The sequence below is a fragment of the Lethenteron reissneri genome, chromosome 37 (genome assembly GCF_015708825.2).
Source record: "Lethenteron reissneri isolate LAM-NWPU_2019-01 chromosome 37, ASM1570882v1, whole genome shotgun sequence".
In the NCBI taxonomy this organism is placed as follows: domain Eukaryota; kingdom Metazoa; phylum Chordata; class Hyperoartia; order Petromyzontiformes; family Petromyzontidae; genus Lethenteron; species Lethenteron reissneri.
The window spans coordinates 1,699,708-1,725,358 of NC_083815.1; the positions used below are offsets into that span (position 1 = coordinate 1,699,708).

At 51.7% G+C, this 25,651-nt stretch overlaps 1 protein-coding gene across 1 annotated transcript in view; it reads right to left on the reverse strand.

Annotated features, from left to right (window-relative positions):
* Positions 1–25,651, reverse strand: part of FBXO3 (F-box protein 3) — a 119,742-nt gene that overhangs the window by 79,596 nt on the left and 14,495 nt on the right. Inside the window, exons 3-4 of the mRNA XM_061566401.1 lie at positions 25,451–25,608; positions 12,830–12,944 (exon numbers count right to left, since the gene is read on the reverse strand). Coding sequence (XP_061422385.1) covers positions 12,830–12,944; positions 25,451–25,608 — 273 coding nt within the window. The remainder of the gene's footprint in view (positions 1–12,829; positions 12,945–25,450; positions 25,609–25,651) is intronic.

Sequence of the window (25,651 nt, forward strand, 5' to 3'; positions counted from 1 at the left end):
GTCGTCAAGCCTCCGAGAGACAGCGCAGGCAATTCGTACCCCTCCCACAACCCCCACCGCCCCCGCCCCCCACCCCGCCGGGCCTCCAGACCAGAACTCGCGTGTTTGTCATCGTCAGCGGTGCGCACATTATTGAGCTCAAAAGTCCATCGCGCAACGAACTGCTCCTTAGCCGTTTCAAGAGCATTGTGTTCGGCTCACGGCGAGCGGTGCCTGCCGCCCAAGATTAATCAGCCAAGGGTCGCTCCACAATTGGGCGATTAATAACGCGTCCACTCATAGGCGTTGATGTGTTCCCCACACGGCGACCCGCAAATGCCTCCCTCTCCAATTCCCGTTGGGAGAAAATGAAATCCTTATTTCTGCCTCCAGACAAGATGAGAACAATGATTGGTAAACCTGCGCTGTCAGACTTCAAAAGGAGCACAAACCTCCGGTCATTTTATTTTGAAAATTGCGGCAAGGTTCAATCATAGCTCCAACCCTCCGCACACTCCTCTCGTGCCACCCCTAAAACCTGCAGCCCCCCCCCCCCGCCCTCCCCCCACTCGGAGGGCATCGCAAACGCCGCACTGCTTTGTGCGGCACTCGAAGCTGGCAACGGACGCCCCACAAAGGCTGATACACTTAATTTATCTTTCCGCGGTGCTTTTTGAGATGCGTTATTTATAAACTTATCACCCCCCCCCCCCCCCCCCCGCTGGTCTGGCTCACTGTTTGCGTCCAAGCCTTCGTCGACGAATGTACAAAAAGTTTAAACGACGACGGCGCCGTCTAAATGACGGTAACCGTTTAGTGGCTTTGGTATCGTCGGGGCGGTCGTTGTGGTTTTGCAGGCACGGTCTTCACGACGACTGAGTAACCGGCGGATATTTTCAAAAATTTATATCGGGACGACGGTGCGCAGGATGTCCCTGCTCTGTTCGAATGACGTCACGAGGGCAAGGTCTTGCTGCGAAGCTGACGGCGGCGTATTTGCACGGCTAATGGCGCACGCCGCAGTTATGACCGGGGCGGCCTGCCGGGGTTGGAACCACGGAAACCTCGGAGGCGAGTGGCGCCGCCGCCCCAAACGCGGCGGGCTTTTCGCAGCGTGAGATCCGCATTTATCGCGGCACGTCCGCTCCGCTGAGCGTTGCGATGTACAAGCCCAATATCATAAGCGGGGGGAGAAGGGGGGGTGGGGGCGGTGGGGGGTGGAATTGAAGAAGAAAAAACGCAGCGCGGCTAATTCCGGAAGAGAGAACAATTTCACCATCTCGCACACTCTTCAAGGCAGCATCGCTTCCCTTTTTCTGTCAAAGCCCTTAATTAAAAGCTAATGTAAGTGTCATCGATTTAGAACCACATGACTAAATATCTGAAGGGCAAAAGAAATAATACGTCACGTTGCGGGTGTGCGTGCGTGCGGGCGTGCACGCGTGCGTGGATGCGCACGGGCGGGGGGGTATTATTTTTGTAACACTTTTTTTCTTGGTGGCGTATTGTTTTTTTGCTTGACGGGCCGTTACACTTTGCCGCATTATAATAGCGCGACCGCGTTCCAAAAAACACCAGCGGTTCCACACGCCCCCAACAGTGGCGACACCCCCCCCCCCCCACCAACAAATAAGTAAACAAAATAATTTTTACACGGAGGTTCGGGGAGACAGCCGATAATGAAAATTTTTACGTGGGATTTTCTGGTACTGTTTGTTTTCCTTACGGGGGCGAATCAATTCAAAGTCATCCGTGATGACAAATATGGGGAATGCACGTGCCCTTTGTGCTTGAACACGAGATGAGAGAAGAGAGACAGGAGGGCGGCAACGGTAGGGCCAGCAGAGTCGTTACGCCTGCTGTGTCGGTGGTGGTGGTGGGGAGGGTGGTGGCAAGGGGGGGAGGGTGGGGGCAAGGGGGGGAGGGCACGTGGCAGGGGGTGGGGGGGAGACCGTTAATGCTGTCCCTAATAAGTTGCTAAGCACATGCATCACGGGCAGGTAAATATCATCACGCATGTGCAAATGAAATATGCTGGCCAGTGTGCAGTGGCATTACATTCTAACCTCCCTGCGGCCTCCTATTTACCCCCGAGAAGACGACGGAACGAACGAACGAACGAAGAAAAATTGTAAAAGGAAAAAGATACGAGAGGCGAGAGCTCTGACCGAGAAAATGCAAAATCCTGAGGTTGGAAGGAAGGCGGCGGAGACGTCGGGAGAGAGAGCGAGAGCGGCTGGCGTGACCGTCCGAAAACTGCCGCTATAAAATTCACGAGCGCGCGATACGAACACATCTTTTTTGGTGAACATCGTAGCCGAGGTATTCGCACGAAACGAAGAAATGCCGCCGGTTCTGCGTGGGGGTGCGTCAGCCGCAGCCTCGGAGACGGCGTTTGTCTGTATAGCCGAGCGAAACGCAGGAACAGATTAAGCACCGAATTACCCCGTAATGCAACGTTTTAAAAATAAGAAAAATCGGGCTGTGATGTTTAAATTTGAAAATTTGCTTAATCCCAGCTGGAAAACATATATATAACACAATAATTTCGAGAAAATAAATGAACTAATCTATTTCTATTCATCGGAACTCTTGACTCAAATGCAGCTACTGTACCCACACAATTCCTTACGGCCTCGTGACCAATAGCAAGCCTTTTAATTTTTCCCCGGGTGAAGCGAGAGGGATTTTAATCAGGATCTCAAGGCAGTATTTTTAGCGGAGTAATGTGCATATTTTCACAGCTCCAAACATCTGCCGGTGTCACGCAGCAAGTTATTTTGGCCCCGATTTCACACCTTTTTTAACATCCGTTAAAACTGTAAATTGCCTTCACCCGTTTCACCGCTCAAAGATAGAAGAGAGAGAATGAAAGAAACCACCCCCACCACGACCGCAAGGCTATAATAATAAGAAGAAGAATAAGGCAGAGTCAATCAAAGACCACGCGAGTGCGAGCCCCGCACGCACGTTATATTTTAAACGAAAGTAGAAGAAAAAAACACCTTACGGTCCAATGTTGTTTCCGTAAATTATGCTGCGGTAATTTTACAGCGGGGTCGTCGAGTAAAACTGGTTTACACTCAAAGCGTGATTCACTGGGGCGCGCGCGAAATCACAGCAACTCCGGCCGCTCGATACGCGGAGCACAAAAAAAACAATGGAGAGGTTTTTGCGGTTTAATTGGCGAGCGGAATATTGGGCGAGCTTCCGTATTGAGTGCGCTTTATCACTTAGCCGTTTCCAGAGTGTACGCTAATGCAGTGAGCTGCGATAAAGCATTTACCGGATCTATCGAATTGACCGCGCGGAGGATCGGATGGGCATTCAGCCCTGGGACAGACGCGTGCGCGTGTGCGGTGGGGTTTTTTTTTGTTGCCAATTCAGAATATTGAAGAAAACACCAAGCACAACCGCGACGAGACGATGCCGCCTTTTCTTCAGGCCCCACCCTCATTTGAAAGTGTACGCGCAGATGCTCAGACACATCACGCCCTGGGAAATCAAGGTTTTTTTTTTTTTAAGACGGGGAGGGTAGCGGTGGAAAGAGCCTAAAGTAGCCGGACCACAGCCATTAGATGCAAAATGGCCCTCCTCTGAACAAGGCAATTACCATAATGAAGACACCCACCACGCGAGCGCTTGTAATCATAGTAATTAAGCTAATTACAGAAGTGCTTCTGACAAGGCCCCGAGGAAGGGAAGAGAGAGGATGCACGACTCGCTGGCAGATGCAGCCGGCACTTGATCCTGGTCAACAGGTACCTGGGTTTGTGAAGGAGTGTGGCGAGTAGGGGAGCGAGCTGTGAGCAAGTGGGGAGCAGGGAGCGAGCTGTGAGCTCGACGCAGCCAGGATCCCACCCCCCCCCCCCCCCCCACTTCTCTAAGCACTGCAGTCGCCTGCTCGCTGGTGGTCAGTCGACTTCTCGTTACTGTTCTACCGCTACAGCGATGGGGACTGTTCCCCGTGAACTTCACTGGTCGATCCCTCCTCCTACTCTTTGGGTCTTTCGGTAAAGTCACGTAGAGAGAACAATAATACAAAAGTCACGACATTTTGATAGCAATCGTCTTGGTTTTTTTTTATTTTCCTTTCCACGTGACTTTACCGAAAGACCCAAAGAGTATGAATTCCTGCAGTCACGAAAGATTTAAGTCAAGATTCCTCCTCCACCTCCTCTCATGTTGTGGACTCAGGCTCTACCAGACACTGACTGTTTCGTTTCATCCACCACACTGCAGGCCACAACCACCATACTGCAGGCCACAGCCACCACACTGCAGGCCACAGAAACACTCAACCACTCATCTACTCACTCAACCACTCATCTACTCACTCACCCACCCAAACTCACTTACCATTGCAGGTCAAAACAACACTCACTCACCCAGTCACTCACCACACAACAACACTCGCCACACTGCAAGTGACAACAACACTCACTCAATCACCCCACTGCAGTTCAGGACACACTCACCCACTCACTCACTACGATCCAGATAACAACACACTCACTCATCACACTGCAGGTCACAACACACTCACCCACTCACCACACTGCAGGTCACAACAACTCACTCACCCACTCACCACACTGCAGGTCACAACAACTCACTCAACCACTCACCACACTGCAGGTCACAACAACACACTCACCCACTCACCACACTGCAGGTCACAACAACACACTCACCCACTCACCACACTGCAGGTCACAACAACACACTCACCCACTCACCACACTGCATGTCACAACAACACACTCACCCACTCACCACACTGCAGGTCACAACAACACACTCACCCACTCACCACACTGCAGGTCACAACAACACACTCACCCCCTCACCACACTGCAGGTCACATCAATACACTCACACACTCACCACACTGCAGGTCACAACAACACACTCACCCACTCACCACACTGCAGGTCACAACAACACACTCACCCACTCACCACACTGCAGGTCACAACAACACTCACCCACTCACCACACTGCAGGTCACAACAACACACTCACCCACTCACCACACTGCAGGTCACAACAACACACTCACTCACTCACCACATTGCAGGTCACAACAACACACTCACCCACTCACCACACTGCAGGTCACAACAACACACTCACCCACCACACTGCAGGTCACAACAACACACTCACTCACCACACTGCAGGTCACAACAACACACTCACCCACTCACCACACTGCAGGTCACAACAACACACTCACCCACTCACCACACTGCAGGTCACAACAACACTCACCCACTCACCACACTGCAGGTCACAACAACACACTCACCCACTCACCACACTGCAGGTCACAACAACACACTCACCCACTCACCACACTGCAGGTCACAACAACACACTCACTCACTCACCACACTGCAGGTCACAACAACACACTCACCCACTCACCACACTGCAGGTCACAACAACACACTCACCCACTCACCACACTGCAGGTCACATCAACACACTCACCCACTCACCACACTGCAGGTCACATCACACTCACTCACTCACCACACTGCAGGTCACAACAACACACTCACTCACTCACCCACCACACTGCAGGTCACAACAACACACTCACCCACTCACCACACTGCAGGTCACAACAACACACTCACTCACTCACCACACTGCAGGTCACAACAACACACTCACCCACTCACCACACTGCAGGTCACAACAACACACTCACCCACCACACTGCAGGTCACAACAACACACTCACTCACCACACTGCAGGTCACAACAACACACTCACCCACTCACCACACTGCAGGTCACAACAACACACTCACTCACTCACCACACTGCAGGTCACATCAACACACTCACTCACTCACCACACTGCAGGTCACAACAACACACTCACCCACTCACCACACTGCAGGTCACAACAACACACTCACCCACTCACCACACTGCAGGTCACAACAACACACTCACCCACTCACCACACTGCAGGTCACATCAACACACTCACTCACTCACCACACTGCAGGTCACAACAACACACTCACCCACTCACCACACTGCAGGTCACAACACACTCACCCACTCACCACACTGCAGGTCACAACAACACACTCACCCACTCACCACACTGCATGTCACAACAACACACCAACTCACTCACCACACTGCAGGTCACAACAACTCACTCACCCACTCACCACACTGCAGGTCACAACAACACACTCACCCACTCACCACACTGCAGGTCACAACAACACACTCACCCACTCGCCACACTGCATGTCACAACAACACACTCACCCACTCACTCACCACACTGCAGGTCACAACACACTCACCCAATCACCACACTGCAGGTCACAACAACACACTCACCCACTCACCACACTGCATGTCACAACAACACACCAACTCACTCACCACACTGCAGGTCACAACAACTCACTCACCCACTCACCACACTGCATGTCACAACAACACACTCACCCACTCACTCACCACACTGCAGGTCACAACACACTCACCCAATCACCACACTGCAGGTCTCAACAACACTCACCCAATCACCACACTCACCCACTCACCACACTGCAGGTCACAACAACACACTCATCCACTCACCACACTGCAGGTCACAACACACTCACCCACTCACCACACTGCAGGTCACAACAACACTCTCACCCACTCACCACACTGCAGGTCTATTTATTGTTTTAATAATTAAAAAACTCGGTGTTGCGACGCGATCGAGCGGCAGCAACAGACGATCCATTTATAGACACCCGACGAAATATATTGGGCCCAAGTTTGAGAGAATCCCACAGTCTATGCTACACGTCTCCCAACAACCTCAGTGCACTTATTAAATCGTTCACCTCTCTCCTGGCACTACACTTCGTCCTACACAGCAGGCGTAATTTGCTTCCAGCAATCAATGATACGTAAGCCGGAGTCATTGATATCTTGCGATTTTTGTCGCGTACTGAGACAAAGACCCCCCCCCCCCCCCCACGTAGCCTTTGAGAGGCTGTTGGGGAAAGTGGCGTTCACGAGCACCTACGAATGCCCAGCACGGCACACGAGGGGGTGGGTGGGCAACATCACGCCCGGCCACCTTTGTCTTCCCAGTGCTGCGCTTACACAACCACATCACACCAGGAGCTCGTCGAAGTCCGAGTCGACTTAGGGGAGGGCCCAGCATCGGTTCGGACATTCGTCACCGGTGTTGGCTGCGAGCGGGATTCGAACCCGGGTCATCGGGGTTCGTAGCGCGGCACTCTAACTGCCACGCTGCCGCTCCCAACACACACACACACACAACGCTTACATGCGCGCGCGCACGTGCACGCGCGTTCTTCCATGTAAACACTCAGTCGGGGGGCCATGTCAGGTGAATGTGGGGGCCACATGACTGTTCCTCCTCGGCTCCATCCAACACAGAGAGGGCCCCCCCTGTAACCAATCACGCGCCGCACGGGCCCACGGACATTATAAATCACTGGGGTATCTATAATTGGATCACCATGCACTATTACAATGCAGTTGACTCTCGATTCTCCGTGGGCAGATCACCTGGTTTGCGGGTTTAAATGTGCTTGCAAAAAAGCTAATAAAGTATCTCTACGTGCAGGCTGGTGACAATAATGAGTCGCGTCACTAATCACTTGTCCAGGTCGGTGACTGTGCAATGTATCGGCAACAAACACGAAGCCTATAGCAGCTGTTATGCACAGTGGTGGTGGTCGGCCATCCAAACACTCTCCAGGCTCGACCTTGCTTAGCTTCCCAAGCCTGACGAGGCTGAGCACATTCCGGATGATATGGTCAATGGTGCTGAACTATATCATCATAAAGCTTTATGTGCACAAGCATATGTTGTCTGTGTTATGTACGTATGCTGAACTTCTTTCACACCGTACGTCGCCAGCTGTGGTCAAAATGATCGCAGGTGCGGAATCAAACTCGGGTCACTGGGTTCGTAGTGCAGCGCGCTAACCACTGCGCCACCGCTCCCCGCAAAGACAAAGCTCTCCCGTATAGATTTAACAAACTGTTGGGGCAAGTGCTATTAGCGAGCACGTAGGAAGGCCGGCACGGCACACATGGGGGTGGGGGTAGCCAACACCATGCCTGGCCGCCTTTGTCTCTCCAGTAGCGATGTTTACACATCGCACCAGGTACTCATTTGAGGCTGAGTCGACCTAGGGGAGGCCAGGACCGGTTCAGATAATTGTCACTGGTGTTGGCCGTGAGCGGGAATGGAACTCAGGTGGGCCAGGTTCGTAGCGCAGCGTGCCAACCACTGCGCCCCCGCTCCCCACACACGCGCACAGGCAACGCGCGCGCGTATGTCGTAACAAATTAAACATTTATCTTTTTAATGACGGGCCAGATATTTTATCTCAGCGTGACAACATGACTGCAGGCCCCTAGCATAATGCATCGTCTCTTATTAAACTAAACACACAAATAATTAATTATTTCCTTAAATTGCACCGTTAAACACACAAGAAAACCACGCACACACACACACCACCACCACCGCTGCCGCCACCATCGGCGCCGCGCGATTGCTGCCCTCCCCGCGATGACAGATTATGAATGAGTAATGATAACAACCCGCGCAATATCTGCGGTATCGAGGGGGTTAACCTCCCTCATTGTGAGACTTCCGAACTGCAAAATTAAAGCTGTCAGGTTATCATAAAGTTGCAAATGTTTAAATTGAACAAAGCGCAATTGGAATAAAGAGTGTCACCTGGCCTGTCAGAGTGCCGGGAGACAGCACTCTGTCACAATAACGACCCGAGGGCTGTCACGCGGTGGCTGTTAACGCGAGACCCAGCGCGGCGCACCAACCCAATGCCGGCTTCTTTAGTTCATCGGCGGCACGCCGCCTTTAACGAGCGGCGGCTGCCGCTGTCCGCACGCGCGCTTCAACCTCCTCGTTAGGAGCTGTGACTGGGAAAATTGTGGAACGGAAAAAATGAATAGATTCTTTCAACAAACGAGCCACGAGTTTCAAAAGCGTCTTCATTCGTTTGCCGAATTTATACATTTCTGTTTGTTTCTTTTGAAGTCCGTGGGGGAGATCAAAACAAGCATCGCGAGTGACACGCTGGGGAAAAAAGAAAACACGAATCGTCCTAACGTACGACACACGTTGTAAAGGTACAATGATGTGGTGGAAAGGTGGCGTGGTGATTAGCTCGCTGTACCTGGTTACCGGTTTTCAAATGGGCTTTGCCCCCCCTCCCCGCTCCCCACCAACTCACATGAACCAGTGTGGTGGAGTGATTGAGACCTGGAACCTATTAAGTTATATCATGTACACTATAACAAAACAATGACAGCGATGTATCGGAATACACTTACAAGGAAGCTAAAATCCTGTGTACAGCTCTATGCCAATCGTGGAAACTCCATATTTCTATGACGGGGGGTAAATCATAAATCACGCTTTAAATTGATGTCAGAAAACATGAATAGGGTAAAACAAAACTATTTTTATTTGATCAGGTAAGGCCCAATGAGCCTTACTTGGTCAGAAATGATAGCTCAACGAAGTGGCTTATACTCAAAACACTTGTTGATTCTACATGTGGAGGGAAAAACCAGAGGACCCGCGGAAAAATCCACGCGACCGCAGGGAGAACACGCATCCTCCAAATATACAGGCGACGTGGTCGAAAATCTAATCGACGACCTCCTGTATACCAGGTGAGGTAGTCAACATCTTGCGACCCTGGCGAGATGTTCAAATCTGATACCTGTTGCCTAAAACAACACGCGCCACAAACAGCGGCGGTACGCGATGCACACCTTCAGCAGATGGAATTTTCACAGCGAGTTATCGGGGCAGATGCTCCACGCAGTCCGGGAGTCTCAGTTAAAGAGCTTCCGCGAGTGGCCTGTTCTGGATTGCCTTTTTTTTTTTACGGTTGCAAACCATCGAGTTAAATAGGCATTAATTGACAGGATAAGCTCCGCTGGATCCTGCGTTAAGCTTAATTACACTCACGCGTGAATAATTAAGTCACCTGCCATACCGCTGAACCCACTGGCACATTGTGCAGTCGGGCGAAAATTCATCATACTCGACACGGCTAATCCGGCTAAAGAGGCATCCAAAAAGCTTGGGCCCATCGGTCTCACGCCAAAGCCTTCTTCACCTCCGATCGGTCACGACCGCAGAACAGAGCAGCGCAAGTCCAGCCGATGCAGAAGCACCGGGGTCGCATCGCCAGGGCGGAGGTTCAATCTTGCGACACGACGCTGCTCAACGGCATCCCGAACTCTACGCAGTTTTGCTTCACCGCTGCTCGCTTGCTCGCTCCTCCGCTCACCGATTTCCTGGCAGTTGCTCTCTCGCCACACCGTACAGCCGCTCCACCCTCACTCCTTTATGGCTACTATGAATGTGAACGTTGCTATGAGCTTCGTGATAATTGATACCGTCACCAATAGCCAAAGGTCTCATTGTATCGGAATTGACTATGCAGAATTGTGTCCTGCCGGACACAATTTTACTCAGCCAGCACACTTGCAGGACACTTAACTAAACTAACATAGTTTGTATTTTACCAGGAAAGGCCCGCTGCGCTATATATCTCTTTTTCATAATCGATCTGGCCATAAATGATAGCTCAACAAAGAAGCTGATCACGTGGAAATGTCATACAGCCAAATACTCGAAAAGCGTGACGTTGACTCTAAATATAGAGGGAACAACCGGAGGACCCAGAGTAAAATCCACGCGACCGTGGGGAGAGACACGCAAACTCCAAATATACAGCAGCAGGCGTCAGGGTCGGAAATCGAACCCACGACCTCCTGTATACCAGGCGAGGTAGTTAACATCTCATAGCCACCGTGATGATGATGATGGTGATGTTGAGAGAGGGAACACATGCAAACTCCAAATACACAGCAGGCGTCAGGGTCGGGATCGAACCCACGACCTCCTGTATACCAGGCAAGGTAGTTAAAATCTCATAGCCACCGTGATGATGATGATGGTGAGAGAGGGAGACACACGCAAACTCCAAATATACAGCAGCAGGAGTCAGGGTCAGAAATCGAACCCACGACCTCCTGTATACCAGACGAGGTAGTTAACATCTCATAGCCACCGTGATGATGATGGTGAGAGAGGGAGAGACACGTATACTCCAAATATACAGCAGGCGTCAGGGTCGGGATCAAACCCACGGCCTCCTGTATACCAGACGAGGTAGTTAACATCTCATAGCCACCGTGATGATGATGATGATGATGGTGTGAGAGGGAGACACACGCATACTCCAAATATACAGCTGGCGTCAGGGTCGGGATCGAACCCACGACCTCCTGTATACCAGGCGAGGTAGTTAACATCTCATAGCCACCGAAGCACCCTAATAGTTTGCATCCTCCTCCTTGCCTCACAGGCTGTGGAGTTTTTTTTTATTATATCAACTTACTCTAATTGCAATCCCGGTCTCCGTGTAAATGAGAAACCGCTATCTCAATAGACTCTTGACTCGGTTAAATGAAGGGCAACATGGAACTGATAATCACGTGCGCTCGGTGTGACATGACAGAGGACCCCTGGTGGATTATTAGGGTGATAGAACCGGGTATTCCGTCTAAATGTCGCTCGTTCAGGGTCTCCGCCTAGTCACATAATTGAAGCCCTAAATTCGGTTCTTGCACTTAATTTGGTAATTTTACAGCTCCGAGATTTCAAAATTTCGGTTTCATGATAATAATATTAATGATAGGAGTAACTTCAACTTATACCAGTCTGCCGTGAAGTACTCGCTCACTCCCAAAGAGGTGCGGGGAACCACAGATGAGTGGGAAAGGCAGCGGCCAAGGTGGTCGAGTTGACGGCAAATTTCCCCAAAGTTCTGTGATCCTCTACACGTGGTGTTTTTTTATTGACAATTACTTCGTGTTTATACACGTGTGGGAGGAAACCGGAGCAACCGGAGAAAGCCCACACGTGCAAGGGGGAAACACTCGATCCCATGCAGCCGACATTCGCTGTACCACCTCCTCCTGGCGAGCCGTAGTGCAGCTCGCCAGGAGGAGGGAGCTTCACACAGCATTCGCCAAACCCTCGCCCGCTGCCTCCACAGCGGCTGATGACAAGAGGCAGCACCACTTGCAACGGAGCCACCGCCGGCCAGGTTCGAGTATCACGCGAAAAACGATCTCGCAGCGGAGTGTATGGGAGGGCGCGCCCCCTGCCGTGTAGAGGCCAAGACGGGCACTTGGAAGGATTTCTTCAGGAAAGGTGCCGCAGCGATATTATTTCGGATGCAACAGGGATTAAAAAAAAAAGCAAAAATTTGTTTTTGAAGAACAGCCGTTCTTCAAAATTTCCGAATGGCACGATGTTGTGCGCACATTCGAAAATTGGCGAAAAAAAAAATTTGCTAGCAAAAAACCGCATGCCGCATGGCAAGAGAGCACAGCTGCGAGCGGGTACGAGATAATATCTTTGCCCCTAGGACTCTGTACAGAAATGCGTTTCCACCCATTCCAATATAAATCACCTCCGTTGTTTTCCAATGAAGCCAATTATGCAAATTAGATAATTCCGTTGTATCCAAACGAGCCCTAATGAGGTGAAATACGGATTATATATATATAAATAAAATTATATTTACTGTGTGTGCACCGCACTGCGTCCGGCTCTCTGTTGCATGAGGGATTGGTGGGGGGGGTACAGAAGAGAGGAATTGTAGAGAAGGAATGGATAAGAGAGGTGGGGAGGAGGGAGAGGAAGGAAGACAAAGACGGGAAAGGAGGAGGGATGATCGAGATGGAGAGTTGAGACAGAGCGCGTGTTGAGATTTACCCGTGTCCCAAAAATTTCTCCCCGTCGTGGATGCGCAGCGAGCAGCGGAAGTCGTTCGGGAACTGGATGCCGACCTGAGCCTCCAGCGAATCCAGCACGCTCTCCAAAATCCCATCTGCGGAGGCACCACACAGCGCCGACTCGTCAGCAGTGCACAGGGTCAAGCGACAAAACTGGCGGCGGCAACAGCAACGATGTTCAGCGAGATGATCCAACCAGTTGAGTGTCAACGCTGTCTTTCTGACAGACCTGTTCTTCACCTGAGGACGGCTGCTTGCGTTGTGGCCGAAACGTCGTGAGAATGATTTCATTATGTTTTATTTTAATTGTTATTATTTTATTATTTCCATTCTACGTGACTTTACCGAAAGAACCAAGAAGACAGAGAGGCAGTTAGGAGGACCAATCGACAGATCGAAAGGCACGGATGGTAGAGGCAGCTACGTGCACAGACAAACAGATCAGCGATGCATAGATAGCGAGACAGGCAGGCAGAGAGACAGGTTTGGTGGAAAACCAGCCAAATGGAGAGACACAATAAAACAGATAGATAACAAGACTGATAGAGGCAGAACGAGAGACAGAGACAAATAATCTTCTATAAAAAAAAAAGAGACAGATAAACCGATAGAGACAGATATACACAAAGATAAATATGGATAGCCAGGAGACAGAGAGACAGATAAATTAGACTAAGAAAAGGTCGGATAGTAAGAGACGACGTATAAATTAAAAGAGAGACAGGATGGAAGGAAGCCAGACAGGGAGAGTTTCTTCATTTGCAAGGCAATGAGAACAATTGTTGGTTAAGCCTCGCTTATCTACATTGCACCTGAAAAATACTCAGCACCATTACTATATTGCCAGAATCAAGAACTCCGAGTGAGACATTGTTAATCAGTTTAAATATTCAAGAGATGCTCCAAAAGTCGCATTTTTTTGTTTTTGCCCTCAATTACTTTTTTTCTCGAACCAATACAAAAGTTATTAGGCGTTAATTTGTTGAAATGTCACGAACTATTTGGCCGGTTTTCAATGCCGCCTGCATCGTTTTGCCACGTGTCTGTGCCAGTGTGACACCAGGGCCAGAATCACATCCCCAGCCTGACGAGATGTGAACTTCCTCGCCTGGTATACAGGAGCGGATTGACACAAATTACGCAAATTATTACCGTCATCACAATTATCCGATTAAGGGCATACGTGTTCGTACAGGCCACACACAAAGCGCGAGAGACACGCTCCACATCGGCGTGTCTCTCGCGGGATTTCAAAACGAAAATAAACGTTAAAAATAAAACGCCGTGCAGTGAGGCAGCGTGCTGCAGAGGGTGGGCGAAGCACCCAATGCAATGTTCAGGAGCTCAGCAGCGGGCACCGCTATTTATTGTTTGATTCTTTATTTTTGGCTTTCTTAGAAATTTCATCCCGTAATTCTGCTGCTGGATGAAGGCTTTCTTCCCACACCGTACTAGTCATGTGGGATGCCTGACCATCCTTCACCAGGCTCGTCAATGAGTTGTGGCGGACCAAAACTCGTAATAACCAAGGATTAATTTCAACCGGCTCCATCTGGGCCAGCGATCTGAAAATATGTCTGACGCCCGGCAAACCACATCCAGTATGCCTCCCGCTATGGCGATTACTAGTGGGTCACGTGCCACCTACTCCAATCTGCCAGCGACCCGGAAAATATGCACACTCCCGGCACACCACATCCAGTATGGGCTGCGGCCCACGAGCACACACGCCAGCCACCGCACGCACGACTATAGCGCGCCAGCGACTCGGACCGTACTCTCTGACAAAATCAAGCGTCGCTCGCGACAACTGGACCACCTCCCCGGACGATCCGACCCATCGGCACCTTCCTCGAGCGGGGGTGGCGTGGCGCTGCCTGCTGCTGCTGCCATGAATGCACGGGGGGAGGCGACCTGAGGGATTAAACAGCGATGCTGGAAGGAGGAGCAGCAGCAGCAGCGGAGGCAGAAGGAAACCGACACGAGGCAGCAACAGCGTCCGACCTGTTTAGTCTCACGGCGCGCGTCGGTAAGCTCATCGCCGGTTCAATTTAACCGGGACAAGGGGATGGGGGTTCCCACCCAGCTCTCCCACCGCCACCGCCGCCGTAACCCACGCCACCATCCGCCGGCCACGGGTTTGTCCGCTGAACCCGGGATGTCAGAGCCGTCCAATACGGTTAATTGAATGACCGATCGTTTTCCACTGGATTCGCATTAAATCTATCGTCGGCCGTCCGCGGCGTGTCGGCGCCTTTGGAAAACGAAGAGCCGGCTCGTCGAGCGGAGCGGTTTACCGTTCTAATCGAGCGGCGAAATTACCGGTGAGAGACAGGAGATTCGACGCCCGGCTGCCGCTCGTCCAACCGTCGCCCCCCCACTCCCACTCCCCCTCCCACTCCCTCCCCCACCCTGGCCCCCCCTCCCCCGCCCCCTTTCAGAGAGAGGACGATGATTTTACGCGCCCCGCGTTCTATTGTCACGCGCACAGCGCGCTGCGGTTTGTAAATGAGCAACGAAATTAGCGGTGAGCGACAGGGCAGGGTTGCTCAACGAGTGGCCGTCCTTAGAAGTGCGACTGTTCCCGCAAGTAGAAGTTTATTTTGTTTTACCGGGTGAGAAGGCAAGAGACCTGGAGATAAGTCTCATTGGCAGGAGCCACCTGGGTCACCCAAACGACGAAAGCAATCGCATGCAAGCAACGTCCCAACAATGGAGCAGATACAAATCGGAAACAAAAACAACGGCGTTACGCAAGAAATCTAACGCAGCGATTTTTTAAAAGAGGGAGCATGCAGAACAATCACCAGGAGGTGGGGGCGCGTCACAGTCAACGGTAAACGTTCAACGAACGTTGAGCATGGAACGAGTGACGATGCGATCCGCTCGCGCCTCTAGCACTGCTCCCGCTCCCGCCCTCTGTGAAAAACGAAATTCTGCCAAGCCCGTCGCTTAATTGTCCTCATTATTGCACCGTTTGTTGACTTGAGGACCACACAGCGACGGTGGGAGTACGGGGGGGGGGGGGAGGGCTTCATCTCATGCCGCTGCAGGTCCACCCCGACCGCGGTCGCTCGTGCGAGCCGCGTTGGAGAGAAGGCGACTCGCGCCGCCCGCTATCGCCGTGTGCGAGCTGCAAGCGGCCGACTCGCCAATAGGTGGCAGCATTTTGGGGCGGCCGTCTGGCAAACTGCACGCGCTGTACGGCACCCCCGTGCCTGTGCCGTATTTCAACGGGTAGACATGCATGAAAGACGTTTTGGGGTTTCAAGGAGGTTCCAACCGTCCCCCCCAAAACCCTCCAATGAATCCCGCACCATCACACACGCCGCACCGGGGTGACGCGCGCCGACGGTTTTGCCGAGCGCGTTCCCAGCGCACGCCACATGCACAAGCACGCAAGCAAGCACGCAAGCACGCAAGCACGCACGCATGCAAACACACACGCACGCACGCAAACACACACGCACGTCGCCCCTGCGCGTCAACTCCAGTCGCGCGCGTTTATTACGCAACCCGCGAGCGGAGTGCCTCGCGCGCTACACACATTCCCATCTCAACGGTAACAACCGTCACAATAAATACAATGACGACCTCAGGTGAAATGTTAACCATATAAATAATTTCCGCTCCTGTTAGTTTCCACGCTCCCTCCACCCTGCGATGTCCCGTGACTTTCGCCCCTCCAGGTGTACGTGGGCTTTGGTCAATGAGTCTCTTTGTAACTCTTTAGATCTCAGAAAATCCATGGTACTCCACATAAACTTTGTGGATCTCATTGTATATCTGTTTATCTCTATGTAACTCTATGGATCTCTTTGTAACTCTCTAAATCTCTATCAACACTTCTTGTACAAGCTGCTGCTTTTCATGCTGCTGCTGCTGCTTCTTGTTATTTTGCTGCTTCTGATATAATTGCTGCGTCTGTTGATTTTCTTCTTTTGCTGTTGCTCCTACTCCCACTGCTGCTGCTACTTGGGCCGCTTCTACTCCTACTCCTCCTGCTCCTCCTGCTATCGCCGCTCTCATCCTCACAATCGAACCCACACGGGCGATCAGCAGGATTACGCTAAAGGAGCCTCGCACCAAGCTCGAACTCATGGTGATATCAAAGTGAACCTGGCGGGCAAACAAAACGGAAGCCGCGACGGCCGAAGCGCCTGGCGCGCTCGCACAACGCGGATATCTTTTGGAGAGGGGGGGCAATAAAAACCCCGAAAAACCCAGCCACTGCCGGAGAGGCATTGGTGTCGCGGGAGCGCTCGTGTCCCGCGAGCAGATGGAAAAGCCAGTTTTAAACCTTCCGCTACACCCCTCCGCCCCGCGCACCCCGCGACCCCCCATCCACTCCCACAGCGAGCCGCGCGCTTCCTCGTCCTGCCGTCTGCCACATGGCACATGCAGCCGGGATCGGCGCCCCGCGTACGTTCAAAGTGAGGGGGGGGGGGGGGGTGACGGCGAGTTCATCAGTTATCGTTTATTTTTTTCTTAAATAATATTCGCCGTTCGGAATCCGTGACCCGGAATCCGCGTTCACCTGCCATCTATCTGCCTTAACCATCGATCCTGATCCATCGAGCTGACCCTCCTTAAGTAAAAAAAAAAAATCTAAAAATATCAACGCGTGGCCTTTGCCGGCGATCGGTGCAATATTTATATACGAGCCGGTGCACACGTGCCATATCGATAGGCCGGCGAACGCTGATTTATAGCTGATAAGTGATTGATTATTGATTGCTGATGGATGATGATGGCGGTGGCGATGACGCTGGCAGAACTCGGAACCATAAGCGTGAATGTGCAGAGGAGCGGTAAAACACTCTGACTTTGTATCTGAATTTGCATTAAAAACAATATATAATGCTCACAAAGACAAAGAACCCTCCCCTTCACAGTATAGCCTTCGATGACTCTTTGGGCAAGTGCTGTAAGCGAGCAGCTATTAAGGTCGGCACGGCGCACGAGTCGAGTGCTATGGCCAGAACCATGCGCTGCAGGCCTTCACCTTCACAGCTGTGATGTTCACTCGGCGTACCTTGTAAGCACTTAAGTCTAAGTTGACCTAGGGGAGCCTCACGAGTTCAGATGTCCGTCACTGATGTTGGGCGTGAGCGGGAATCGAACTGAGGGCGCCGGGTTCAGTAATGCGGTGTGCTAACCACTGCGCTACTGCTCCCCGCATGCGGTACACGTCTGTGCACATTCACACACACCGAATCAAACAAAATGGCAGAATGAGCAAATATGAAAACACTGCAGCTACTACCCAGGCAATAACCACTTTTAAAAAAATCAACAAAGAATGCCGCCGAATCGTTTTAAACATACAGCACCGGTATCTCCCAACACAAATAGCTTTTAGAGTTTCCTCCGTGCACACTGTGCATAACACATCACAATTACCAAGTCCGTGAAATAATTAACAATGCAATTTCCATGAACCGGCGATTAGAAAACAAATTAAAGTAATTTTTTTTACAAGCACAATACAAGTTTTTATTTTTTTTGGGTGGGGGGGGGGGGGTGAGAGGGTGGGGGTAGCGGTATGTTTCTGTCTTCCTTCGCCCCATTGTCCACCTTCCTTTAACACGAAGTGGATTCCGATTGGCCGGCGACGCTGCGGCGCTATTTAGTCGCACGGCAAAGCCCGGGTTTTTGTAATTTACATGTGGGCGCGTGTGATTAGCGCCGTATACCTTGCAAGCGAGATAAAGCAGCCAATTACAGGCTTGCACCGTCCGGTATAAAGGCGACAATGGAGGCCTGCTCAGGCTCACTGACCCCCCTTCCACGAGCGCCCGACCGCCCTGCAGCCCGGAAAGGGCATTTTATTTTATTTTTATTCCGCGCAAGACAGTCCCGCGAGCGCGCGGAGATAAGGAATGAAGGAAGCGCGTTTCATGCCAATGCGGTTGTCTCTTCACCGCACCCCCCCCCGCCACCGAATTAGCAGCCGTCGGGGAGATGGGGCAGGTGAAACAATTACGGTACGGCAGGGTTTGGGAAGTGACCTCGTGGTCCGTGGGTTTGTCCGGAGGCGGGTGGGTGGGTGGGTGTGTGTGGGGGGGAACTTTTTGGACAGCGACGTTGAAGACCGACGGTACCGCGCCTCACCGGGGTTCACGGTTCGAATCCGATAGGACGCCCTGGCTATTACTCCAGCATGACATGAACCGCAATGGTACATGGCACCCGCTTCACGCCAAACGAGCGGGGCACCGTCACGGTTCAATTTTTTTTATGAAATTGCCTTTTGCCGCGGCGCACGGACAGCTGCCACCGGGGGCGCCCTTTGAATGTCTGAGATGAGACGTGGCACGGGTGGCTCACCACTGCGTGTAAAGCGCTGTGAACATGCTCCGGCGACAAGGGGCGCGCTTTCAATAACAAACGCTTGCTCGTCTTATTTTTAGCGCTCGGCTGAGTGGACCACAATGAGCGAGCACTCTCAAGGCTCGGAGGCAGCCTGCTTGGACAGCCGCTTGGATATTTCCAGGAGGATTTGCCAAAGTATGCCATCCTGCCCGAGCGTAGAGCTAGCGGTTGCCTACCCTGTGGTACGCAAGCCCCCCCCCCCTCCCCAATTAGCAACCCGTGATGTCTCCAGGGCCTACGCGAGACAAATCACACGCTGGCAGATCTCTCCATCCTTTCACATCCAGAGAACCTCACCATACCCCCCCCCTGCTGCTGCACGGTGATGGTGAGCGACTGAGCCTCTACTCTCCAGCAAAAATTGCCTTTATAACGATTTAAGTGGCAATAATGAATTGGACTTTTAGTCGTTATTAAGTCATTCATTTGATTGCAGAAAGCAACAACCCCAGTGTGCCTCAAGAAAAAGAGTTCAAGTCCAATGTTTTTCAATCGGCGCCCGTAACCTGCAATGAAACGTCGATCACAAACCCGGGAACAGAATCAAATGTCGTTGTGCCAAAAGCTGAAAAGTGTGCAAAGCAGCACGCTGAGAGGCAGACAGAGGAACACACACGCATCACATTGGCCATTAAGAAGAGTGAACTAGTCTCTGGGCAGATCATACTACGAGCAGAGACGGTGGCCAGTGGTAGAGATGAACAACAGAAGGGCATTCAACGGAGAGAACGCGCCTCAGAGTAACGCAACCGCAGCAGTGATGGATTGACTGGAGAGGCGTCTCACCCAGCGGAGGATAGACCACGGCTGATATTGGCGTAATGAAAGATTATGATGAAACAACAAAAGTCCCGGTGGACCCACTTCATAGACGAGATAATAAAACGAAAACGGCTCCCATCCGATGAGATAAAAGACGCTGATTTTAATGCGCAATCTCTGCTTTATCGTTTGTGAATACCGGCGTTGTAAATGACGCACGGACTGAGCACCGGGGGGGAGGGGTGGGGACGACGTCGCCCCGAGGTTTTCGCGCACAGCCACGTTGTAGCCCGGTGTCGCCAAACCACGGAAGCGTCCGTCCGGCCAAACGAGACGCGGGGCAAAAAAATAATAAAACAAACTAAAGAACAAACACGACCGACCGTTCACCCGTCCGCACCGCCGCACCGCGCTCCGTCGTCGTCAACAGTGTCTGTCATGCTTATAGGTCACGCGGCGGCGGCGGCGTCGGCAGCAGCAGCAGCAACAACTCCTAAGTGCAGCTGTGGCAGCTCTGGTTGTCACTGCCAAACGGAGGTAGAGGAGGGGGGGGTGTGGAGTTAAAAAAAAAAATCCGGCATGTTTCAGCGTTTGTTACACGTCTCGATGTATCTCCGTCGCGCTCTATGTTCGGCATGACAGCCTTGTTATTTTGTCTCATTAGGGCCTCCTTAGTTTGCCTCTCCGTGGCAAACCTCGAGCAGAGGGGACGTCGGGCCACGGAGCGCAGGGCTATTTCTTTCTCACATTTAAAAACCTTCCTCCGCCAGCCTCGGCCCCCCCCACCTCTCCCCCCATCCCCCCGGCACCCCCCAGCACCCCCAGCTCGAAAGCGGCAGCGAGAACCGCCCGGCTCCGAGGGCCAAATTGACGTTAAATTGTCAGGATGGGCAAACAAGCGGCCGCACGTTCCCCGCTGTCCGACCAATTCAAAAAGCACCTCGGCCCCTGCCCAACAACACAATCAGACCACGAGCCGCATCTGTCACACGCCGCTTGCTCCGCTCGCTTTATTTACCGAGTGAACATCCTCCACGCCGATAAAAAGGAAGAGAAGTATTTTAGCGTTGGCGGAGGCGGCCCGGAAGGCAAGTGGGCTGGCTAAGCTCAATCGGAATACCTCAAATAATTTGTGGTGAAAATTAACCCCATCACGCGGTACCGTTATAGCGGACCTGTAACGTGATAGCGGAAGGGTAACGTGATAACAGACTGGTAACGTGATAGCGATCTTTCTTGGACTCGATGTGAAGAGTGGCTCTAAAGCGGCAACTCAAGAGAATGAAGTGATTCTATTAAAAGCATAAGAAAATATATATTACAAATAGGATATTTGGAATGTTAGAAAATCAATAATGGGATTCATAAAACAATAGCAGCTGCTGTTATAACCATCATGTTCACAATCACAGAGTTTTAAATCACAGTGGTATACAGTTGGGTCGTGGGCGAATGTGCACATTCAATAAAATCACGGGGAATTAATCCGTAATGTAACTGTATTTTTAAAATAGGCGACTCTCCAGATAACAGGTCCTTCTTGTGGCACGGAGGATTTGTCAAAGGCTTTCTCTTTTGGCGTTAATGACGAATCTGTTGAGTGTATGTCATTTAGTGATTGTGGACCACTGCCAGTGCAGCAGCATCAGCTTCGTCACAAAAACATCCAACACAAGTACGACGAGAATTGTCATTGCGCGGCAGCCGACTCAAGCACAGCGGCGTTTCCTCATCGTGCGGGCGGACCTCAGCAGTTTAAACACCTCCCAATGAACGGCGAGCCCCCCAACTGCTAAGAATTCTGCTGCGAACCAAAAAAAAAATCCGGCATGAGCAAAGGCGTCGGAAATTCCTGCACGGATGTGTAAATGAGCTACATGGAACGCCGACTACCGATGTGTGTGTGTGCGCGTGCCGCTTCCGAGCATCGATGGGGCATCGTAGTGCTACGAGGCGGCCCCGCTGTGTGAATGCACGGAGAAGGAGACCGTGGCTCGGACATCGTCTCCGGGTGTGAAGTCAGTCAGGGCGTGCTGAACGCTACTGGTTGTTGTAGCTGGACGAGGAGTAGGAGGAGGCCGTCACATGGCTCTGTGGCTATGTGTGGGGGGGGGCTGACGTCCACTCACGGAACATAGACATAGATGTGTAATTAAATGTGTAATTATTTAATTATTTGTCTTGTGTATTTGGTGCTCTGTGTAAAAATTCACGTGTGAAAGCCTTCGCTAAATAAAGAATAATCTCCCAGTGTTTTTTCACACGTATTTTTACTCATTTTTATTTAAACACAAGCGGCCACTAATTGGGTGTAACATTCTACACCAGGGGTGAAGAAAACATTTCTATTCTCCACCCACCGCTACAATACTTTGTTCTGCCAGTGATCCTAAAAACTCTATTAGTGGCACACATTTACAAATGCCACAGTTTAAACAGGGGATGTTTTTTTATACCTTCTAGTGAAGGAAATAGGGTAATAAAATAATAATAAATATTGTAAGGCTTTCATTAAGAAGAAAAAACGCGGCATTGAAGGTGAAATTTACATTTTTCATCGAGGAATCTAATTTAGCTAAAGTTAAATTCACAATAAATGTTTCGTAACGTCTTAGCTTTGTATAAAGCTGCTTAAGCGCAGTGACTCCGCGGAGCTGTGCGAACCGAGTTGGCAGCTCACGTTTATTTGGCGAGCGCCGATATCTGAACTTGGCTGGGCAATTTGAGAGTTAAGGCACAAAAAAAAAAATCACAGCACTTGGGCACAACATCTTAACGGTCAATTTATGGAACGTTAGCAATTTCATTCAAAAATGGACCGCGGCTGTTAACGGGTTCTCCTCTCTCCCTCTCTGGAATTTTATGGCATCTTAGCACGCTCAACTGGAAATCAGAGGGCCTAACTACGCGCCACCGCGTAAAGCAGTTTACGGACGTAAAACTAACGGCGTGTGCGGCGCGCTTTGCCGTGCGGTTGTTTGCGGACTCCCGCGGGGAGCGTCCTGGTAGGACCCGGACACCGCTGGCGCGACCGTGCCACTTGCCAAGCTCCCCCGCGGCCAGCCATCCTCCGTCACGTCCGTCGCAAGCCCAACCCCAATCAGCCGTCACGAAAGAAAATCTGCAGCTCTAAATATTCAGTGATCCCTTGCCAAACGCGAGTGTTAGGTTCCTGAACACTGCCGCGGTTGGAACTTCAGACCTCGTGGTGAAAACAGGGTTAGGAGGGACCGAGATCACGAGCAAACCTACGTCTTGCGGGAGTCCGCGAGAGATCATGGCGGACGCCACGCGGCAGCGCCAATTTTGATTTCACGACTCGTGCATGACAAAAACGAGATGCTCGCGACTGATGAACAGAAGTCAATCCGCGTATACTCGAATGTGGAGGTTGGTAGATTCGTGGTTAGCAAGGGATTATTGTACTCGCTCCCGCCAATGCTGGCGCAAGGCCCTCCCCCATCAGGGACAGGATCTAGAGAGCCTTTGAAGCTCTTGCCACTCTTCCGGACTGGCGATACATCTTAGAGAGTGTGTGAGCACCTCACACTTTACCCCACCGCACGCAACCTGCCGCGCTGCTGGGTGGATAGAGACCGAGTGGGGGGAGGGGGAAATTTAAGGAACCTACCCGCCCCCCCCCCCATTGTTTTTACTCAAGCGACGCACGGGACAGAATATGAACCGGCGACCTCTCTGATTGCAAAGTCGAGCGAGCGCGCCGCTAACCGACGCACCGCCGCAGCCTCCCCGAAGCGTTCACGGCGGCCACGCAAACGCAGCAGCAGCAGCCTGCAAAGGGCATCTTGACGAATGAATGGGGGCAGGGCATTAGAAATGAGCGCGCGTACCCGGACCGCTTTAAAACATGTATCTTTACAACCAGGTACAAAATATTATTCCTGAACGCCGAGACCGAGATTTATTATCGACCAGGACGTCAGCGTTTTATACTTTGGCCTCCCCTCGATTTCACACCGCGCTTTAAGCACCGAGCACCGCAACTCGGCAGCGCCGCGGCATTTTCAATTCATCGCCGCGAGGACGAGAAAGTGCGGAGCCCTGACTCAACGCCGCCGACCCTTTCGCAAGTAGATGCTAATGTTGCCATAGTTACGAATCTATTTCAAATATGGATGAACGGAGCTTTCTGCCATCACACCGTCATCTCCGTGCCACTCTCACCCCCACCCCCCAACCCCTCCCCCACCCCCCGACACAGATTGTCCCCTGCCCGTCGAGATCCAGCGGTGCGCACCGGCGGTGCAGGGAGCATTAATTCCGCGACCGTGCACCTCGGGGGGGGGGGGAGGGAACCAAATTTCACAATTTGAGTGTGAATGAATTGTACATCGATTTTAAACTATTTTAATGGATTCCGAGCTATTACGGCCAATTGCAATTGATTGCACCGGAGCCTCTCTTTGGGTGCGTGCATTTGCTAAGTGTGATTTGGATGAGGCGCCCCGATCACTCGTATTACCGCATTTGAAAAGGGGAGAGATATTTCGATAAATTGAGATTTTTTCTGTAGGCGAAATTAAAACATTCCGTTTGCGGTCAAGCAGTGGGGGGGGGGGGGGTGGGGGGACGGTGGGGGGGGGGGGTGTGGTTTTTCTTTTTTATTTCTGGCCACGCGCGAGAGAGCTTGGTGATTTTTCAGTGTTAAGCCTGCTCCCCGGCAATTGGGTGTTAAAGGAAGGGCCCTCGCACACAGATCAATTAACGCACACCTGACCGTTCAATAAGACGCAAAAGGGCAAAGCGTTCACCTCGAGATGAATCAACTCCCACTGTGAGAGCACGGACACTAGGATGCACTATTTAGTTTCCCAAACGTTTGATGAAAAAGCGACAATGCGACGCGGTTAATTTCGTTAATTACTTTAATTGCCATTCCGCGCACCAATCGGAAAAACGGAACGTTCCGTGGAGCATTTTACGGTCCAGTAGATTTTTTTTTTTCGTAAAGTCGTGCGGAATTTAAACGTGTTATTTTACGACGGCCCTGTTGTCAGTCTCAACGCCGGATGAAAGATTTCCTCTTGCGTCGTTTGACCATACTTCACCACCCAGGGTTCAGCGCGGGACGGCCAAGCGAGGATGGCCCAACACCGGCGTGAGATACGGCACCGGCCGCCGACGCTAGCCGTGGCCACGAGTCGAACGAGGTCGCTCAGTTCATCACGCAGAATGCACCAACCAATGAAACCTAACCCTCCGGGCACATGTTATTTGGAAAACTTAAAAAAAACACGAACACATTCTGTCTGTATCCGAGTATGACATTCCTTAGTTCTGGCCACAAATACCTGACCTTTTCGTCCACGCTCGAAATAAAAAAAAATAAAGAAGAAAAAAACCCGACCCCCAAATGCAAGAAAGGAGCGAGCAGGAACGGGAACAAAGGCATCCATCACGGTGCGCAAAACAAGACGGTGTGTGGCGCGGCGCGATCCATCACCTCTCACGTTGCCGAGGAGCGCCGGGCAGTTCTCGCCGAGGAATTTCTCCAGGTCATTCCAGGCCCCCTTAATCTCGGCGTAGCAGCCGACGTAGCGGCCCAAGTCACGGAACATCTCGCGGAAGCACTCCCTCCACGACGCCACGCCCGCGGGGAGCCTGCGTCGCCGTCGGATTGCAGGGTGCGGGCGAGAGCACAACA